We start from the raw sequence: 6,792 nt of genomic DNA on the forward strand, positions 1-6,792 counted from the left end.
ATAATGCAGTCATTTAGCTCCAATAAAGAACTGAAACAAGAAGATACCGAATACAGAAATATGAGACAGTGTGGAATAAGAGGATTTTTCTGATGTTAAAGATACTTAAATTTAAAAAGGAAAACTGCATGTTATGTGTTTTTAAAATATTGTTTAGTATTATTGAAGAACAATTCTGAGAAATGTTAAGTAACAGTGGTGCCTTTGAAGGCAGTTGGAATTATTGAGAAATTCAAAAGTTCCTGTTTCCTGCGGTTCTGAACAACTTAACATAATGCAAAAAATAAAAGTCGTTCTTAGTTTTTGCAGTCAGACTGACACAACTAGATTATTTGAGACCTTCATAGTTTTCATGTTTAAAATGTCTGATAATTAGTTTGTCCCATTTCATCTGTAAAAACAGAACCAAAGTTCTGTTGTAGATTAATGTATCTAAATGATGGTGAAGATACTGTAGCTAAATAAAAAACAAATCACACTGACATGAGCGAGCATTATACCACTTAAATAAAAGCTGCACAAACATGAATACACAACTAGTCTTGTTTGAAGAACCTGTTCTGCATTTAAGGGGGCATGTAGAGAATTCTTAAAATAGAAAATATGATGTTTATGAGGGCGTTTTGATATGTTTATCTACATTTCTAAACATGAATAATTATAGTCAAAAAATAGTAGCAGCATTTAAAGCAGTTTGTGTCTGTCTTTAACACATTGCCCTTTGATTTAGAGAAGTCAGACACAATCCGCATATCAATATAATTATGTTTAATCATTATTCAAATATGCCCTTTTAAAATGTGACTAAGGTAAATGATTTCCCCGACACTCACCAGCAGAGGGCTCCAGCAGATGCAGGAGGTGACCATGATGCCAACCAGCTGGACCACCATCTCAGTGTCATGGGACCTGGCCGAGCGGTGCTGGGAGCAGGACCTTTTCATTACGCGGGCTCTCACTAGCGTGATCCCACTGATGGTGTTGCACACAAAGGCCAGGGCCAGAGAGCTCAAAGCCAGTCCAGAAAACAGCATCACAAAAACCAGATCTGTCACTCCAGTGTTCTCCATCACCCTGATGAAGCACCACGTCCCCGGGTACTGGGAAGTGTAGGTACCCAGGCTGAAGAAGGGTAGAAGGGCCACAAATAAAGCCAGTAGCCAGATCAGGGTCAGTGCCATCTTTGTCCGTGCTGTGGTCACCAGACGAGCGTGCAGCAAAGGCTTGGTGACACCCAGACAGCGCTCAGCGGCCATGGCACAGCCCAGGAATAGAGGGCACAGGCCAAAGAACACCATGCAACCTCCCAGAAACAGACAACGGGTATCCGGACTCTGAGTATTATCTGGAGAATCAGCTGAATATCTCCCCAGTACGAAGGCTCCAGCAATAACATGTCCTGCCAGATCTGTTGCCACCAGAGAGCTGGCAAAGAGGAGGAAAGTGGCTTTTGACCGCCGACGGAAGCGGTTGTAAGCCTTGGCGAGAATGATGAGAGCCACCACGTTGAACAGGATGCCCAGACTCATGGAGAAGATGGCACTGGTGGGAGTGTTACGGGTGGCATTATTATATACTCGGGAATCGACCCCAGGCTGCCCCATGGTGGTGTTGTTAGAGGGGGGAAAGGGGCTGATAATGCCCGAGGAGTTGTAGTGCTGCATCGCCAGCATCACCGCTGGGCTCTGGGCCTGATGTGGTTTTTCTGGTTGAGAAGATACTGAAAAGGAAAAAAAAGACTCGATAAGCATGCTGACTGATACAGGGTTGTGTGAATGGGGTGAGGATCTTCTTTGATTAAAAAAAAACTCCAATATCTCGGCAGTACTGAACTGTTCCCCAATTTAAACCTTCTCTGGAACAATATTAAAACCACAAATAAACTTTATAGAGAGCCTCTCTCTATGTGAGCACAGATGGTTGCGTTAAAGACACTGACATATTTGAGCTGTAATATTTTTTACCCAGATTCAACATTTAAAAATAAAAAAGAGACCAGATAATGTAATATGGGTGGTTGTATAACTGTATATTGTCTGTCATTTAACCAACAAAATAACCTTCAAGGGACCATTTATGTAACTATGAGCAATATCAAGGTAAGTCTAATATAAAATACAGATGGGGGGTGAAAAATTAAAAGATGCCCAAGACTCACCCCCTTTCCTCTCGTCCCCTCTCTCAGAAAAGTTAAACTACCCCATCCTCAGTCAAATGAAGACTTGTATTACCCTCCTGTTTTTATGCTACCACTAATAATTACAGTCCCTCAAATATTATCTAAATATTATATCAATATTATATCAATATTATATCACATTGGGGGATCATTTCAAAGTATTTCATCACTGACTCAACTTTAAAACAAAGTTAGTTCTTAGCCCATTTTTTCCCTCACTTCTGTCTTCACAAGAGCAAACACGGGAAGTCTGAACATGTTCTGACAGTTTCTGTTGACACTGAACGCTGCTGCACACATTCCTCTAAAAGTATGGTTACTATGTAGCAGCAGTAATCACCAGTCAACAAGTCATACATACAATAATCTGAGGCATTGGGGAAAATTGTACATTTATTTACGCTGTTTGTGTTTGATTAGATATACTTGAAGAAGGAAGGCACAGTGATAGGTGATACATATTGCTTAATATATATTATGTAACTGCCTTTCAAACTGATTGTGTATTTTTGTGTGTTTAATGTTTTTCTATTCTTTGTACGTATAGATTTCATTTATATTTCTTAATTGTTATATATTATATAATAATATATAATGCTACACACATGAAGGCAGCCAGACAATATCTTTGTTGAAGATAGAGTTTAAAGAAGAGTTTAACCCATTTTTATAGTTGATGCAAGAGATCCAAATGTGTGCGTATATATTCTGACCACAAATATTTACAATAAATCCAAACTGTAAATGTTGCCATAAAATATTTTCAGTATTTTTGTTAACATTTTAACATAATTTTTCCAAAAAAATGTGAGAAAACTTGAATGATAGCCCCGGGGCATAAAATGTGTCCTTTGTATTCAGCTTTACATGCAAGATATTTAACCTTACCTGGTTTGAATTAAGAAATCCATGGAGATGGTCAGGATCACTTTGGTTTTGACAAATACTCATAACTGAAGCTACTTAAAATAACTGAATCCAGGTTGTTCTTGATATCCTCTTGTGTTGTTCCAAAGTAAGAGCACTTCGTCATCTGAAGGGTTTCCTTATTCAGCAACGAAGTAGAAACTCTACTCTCAGAACAAGCAGCCTCCCTGTAACAGTGTACAAGCGTGTCCTCTCTTACTCACTGCAGCTGGCTGCTTTTATACAGCAGAGCTGCACTGAGCCCACGTCGCCTCTGGGTGTCTCAGTCAGTGAAAGCAGTTACTTCCTTGTAGCAGTGACTCCCCAGAGTGGACAGAATGAATGTGCCAATCAGATAAATCCCGGAGTCAAATATGAATATGTAAAATTCAGCTGCTTCGCACCTGTTTCCACCTCAACTAACAGTTATGGGATGTAGGGGCTTAAGTATTAAACCTATAACAACAACAAGAACCTGTAGGGTTTAAAATTTAAGGGCAGACCTGCTTGAGGCTGCGGGAAAAAACTAATTTCAAGTATTGTTTTTATGAGCAGCAGTGATGTAGTTTTTAACTTAAATAAGGATGACTTCATATCGCAGCAGCTTAAGCAAAAAAAAAAACTTTAGGTAGTTGAACCTGCGTTACAAACTTGCTTTCACTGTTTATCCCTCGTCTGTTAATTCTACATTAAAACACTCCCCTTGCTCCTCTGAGCCTCATCTGAACAACCTCAAGAGCCCTGTGGTCAGCGCTCATCAATGTAAACCAGCTTTGTTCCTGCCACTACAAACATCTCTGACACAGTCTGTAGCTGCAGCTGTGACTGCAGATGATTTTCCAGTTCTCGAGAAGACTGGCCAGACTGTTGCTGCTGATGCTGCTGCTGGGGAAATTAGGGTTTAATGCTCTGGGCCTCGCCTCAAGGAGAAAAAAAGCACACTGCACATTTAAAATCCCAGTATTATGCCGTGACAAGCATGGCGAATGAACAAACTATTTGAGGCTGCGGTGCCAAATGATGAAAAGCTTCTCGAGTTCCTATCATCACCAGTCAGACATCTGAAATTCCTCCTCCAGTGAGAGGTCTTCTAATTTCACTTTCACCTTCCGTCAAAACAGTAGAAGGAATCTGCGCTAATGTACACAATACGGCTCTTTGTTCATACATACTGCAGCTGTGTGTTGAAAAACGTCCTCTTTGCCTGCAGGGACTGGAACATGTGTGCATGTACTCATGACATAAAAAAACCCCAGTTGTTTTAATAATGTGTTTTAAAAGCACATATCTGAGATTGAATTGTACATTATCTGTGCTTGTCTGTGAGTACTTGCAGGTATGTAAGGCCTGCCAGAGAGTTAGACAGCATGCCATTAGAGACAGGTGCAGTTGCAGTAGTATTAGCAATTTCCTTGTCAGTCTGTTGTGTTATTAAACCTGCAGCCTGGCTAGGATTAACACCTGAGTTGGCTAAATGAAAGAACTCGGGTTAATGAATACAAAAGGAGGCTGAGGGAAGAGACGGCGCAGGAGAGGGATCTGCTGAGAGGACAGGGCTATTGGTATCAGGGAAAATAGGGAGTCATGATCATCTGCTAATTTATTTATTTTTATAAAGAAAATGGAGCAAAAAACTGTTCATTTTCTTTGGTAGCGACATAAAAAGCTATGAGAGATGTGCCTTTTGAGGCTTTATTTACAGTAGCATACAAAGAAATCTGGTTTATTTGACCATGAGAGGACTTCATGAAACATATTTTACAATATGTTACAACAGTTTCAATACAAATGCAAATCTAACTTGTTTAAATCAAGGTTAAAGGGTTTATAACCTCTGCCACAAAATGTCTAATTCACTTGGCTTTGAAGAACTTTTTTCATCTCTGTGTGTGCCATTGTCTGCAGACACAAACATGGAAAGACTGGCTTCGCAGTGTGGTAGAGAAAAAAGGTGTGTTTTTGAGATTTCAGTCATTTGCTGCTGTATCTTAACTCCACATGGATGCCATTTACTTGTGTAGCCATGTTGATTGCATTTTTTTTATTTGCACCAAAGGGACACACCATAAAAAGGCAAACCACACGCCAAAACAGCTGTAAATAAGTCTCTCAAGTGGTTTTGTATTGTACACTACACTGGACAACAACATACATCAATTTAAGAATAATTCTAACGTTTCTTCCCTGATTGAGGGGCCTCAGACACAAGGAGCACCAGCTTGTCGAGGGTTGTTTCTTGGCTCACTTCATTGCACAGGAATCTGGCTGGCTGAATGACACTGGCTTTAGACCAAAAACACCCAGAGTTTGTGTGTTTTTACAGCGTCTGTGTGTTCCTGAGGGTCATTGTGTTCACTAAATTTCACCTTTTTTGTGTGTCCATCCAAAAGCCAATGTCCTGTCTTTCACATTTTTCTCTCGACTGTGTCATACTGTTTAACATAACACTCTTTCTGTGACAGACCCTCCTCGGCTTTACAGTTTTAAATAATCCCCAGCAGTCTGGTCAAATATGGTTGGCTGCATTTCATCTGTCACATCATTCTCTGCATTTCTGTAAAAACAGCCGCAAAAAATTCCAGGATTTATTTGTTTGAAATCTCATGCTTTCAGTCCAAACATTTTTCTATAATTATCATGCTTGTTGGTTTTTATACACAATCAATTGTTTACAGGGGAAAGTGCATTTTAATGAAGTAGTCTTAATAATGGTTTGATTATTTCTCCTTGTTGCAAAGTCTCTTTGGCATTTAATCTTAAATGATATCTTTATAGGCCCAGCTGGATTTGCATAATGATTTCAATACTTGTGTGTCTCATAAAGATCTTGCTCTTCCATTTGGTTGTGGATACCCAAAGTAAAGCAAGGCTAGATACATAAAGTAATGTATTCAAATAACCCTCTCACTCTCCCCACCTACACAGTCCTGCTACAGATCACTCTAATCACCCCTCAACCGACAACATGTGGTGAAAGCATATTCAGCTGTGGTCGTGGGGTCATGAGAGAAGAGAGAAGTTAGGGAATTGGATGTTTTTGAGTCATTTCAGAAGAAGAGAAAACACGATTTAATTCTGCAGAATGATGGTGTGTGGCCAAAGGGTCGTTTCCCTGGAAGTAGGTCCTATCAGATTAGGACACCCCTTCTCTTGTATTTTTTCCCTTTTTTGGTATGTGAACAGTGAATACCTCTCACTGCTAAATACCCAAAGCTCCAAAATGTCCCAAATGTCCAGCTTCTAGCTTCTATTCTACTGCACTGCCAGATGCATTTTGTGTTTTTGCATAGTATAATCAATTTCAAGATGCATAGAATAGTGTAATGGTATTGCTACAGAGCATCCTGGGTTACTGTATGAACTTAATGAGGAAACAGAACTCATTAATATTATAGATACATTTTAAGAGAAATTCACAAAAGCTGAATTCTAAATAATTTACACTTGATGTTGCCTATTTATGTATCGGAGCCTGTATGTCCCAGTGGAAGTTTGTTTGTCTTATTTCAGAATGTAATGTCTTAATTGTTATAGCAAAGAGCTGATTTAGATTTGCTCCCCAGTAACTGAATTTAATCCCAACAAGTGACCAGTGTCATGTTCAATTTCCCAAGTTTATGACGAAGCAAATTTCCTGAAAATTGGTTCAGGATTAAGCAAATTATAGTCGATTTTATAGTGAAGCCTGGATCTTTTTATACACATTA

General features: G+C 39.3%; 1 protein-coding gene across 1 annotated transcript in view; it reads right to left on the reverse strand.

The window, feature by feature from the left end:
- Positions 1–3,288, reverse strand: part of LOC118323577 (prostaglandin E2 receptor EP1 subtype-like) — a 4,705-nt gene extending 1,417 nt beyond the window's left edge. Inside the window, exons 1-2 of the mRNA XM_035655582.1 lie at positions 3,068–3,288; positions 834–1,720 (exon numbers count right to left, since the gene is read on the reverse strand). Of these exons, the coding sequence (XP_035511475.1) occupies positions 834–1,673 (840 nt within the window). The 5' untranslated portion in view covers positions 1,674–1,720; positions 3,068–3,288. The remainder of the gene's footprint in view (positions 1–833; positions 1,721–3,067) is intronic.
- Positions 3,289–6,792: the final 3,504 nt, after the last annotated feature.

This window comes from Morone saxatilis, unplaced genomic scaffold (assembly GCF_004916995.1).
Source record: "Morone saxatilis isolate NCDOM2014 unplaced genomic scaffold, NCSU_SB_2.0 Contig14, whole genome shotgun sequence".
Taxonomy (NCBI): domain Eukaryota; kingdom Metazoa; phylum Chordata; class Actinopteri; family Moronidae; genus Morone; species Morone saxatilis.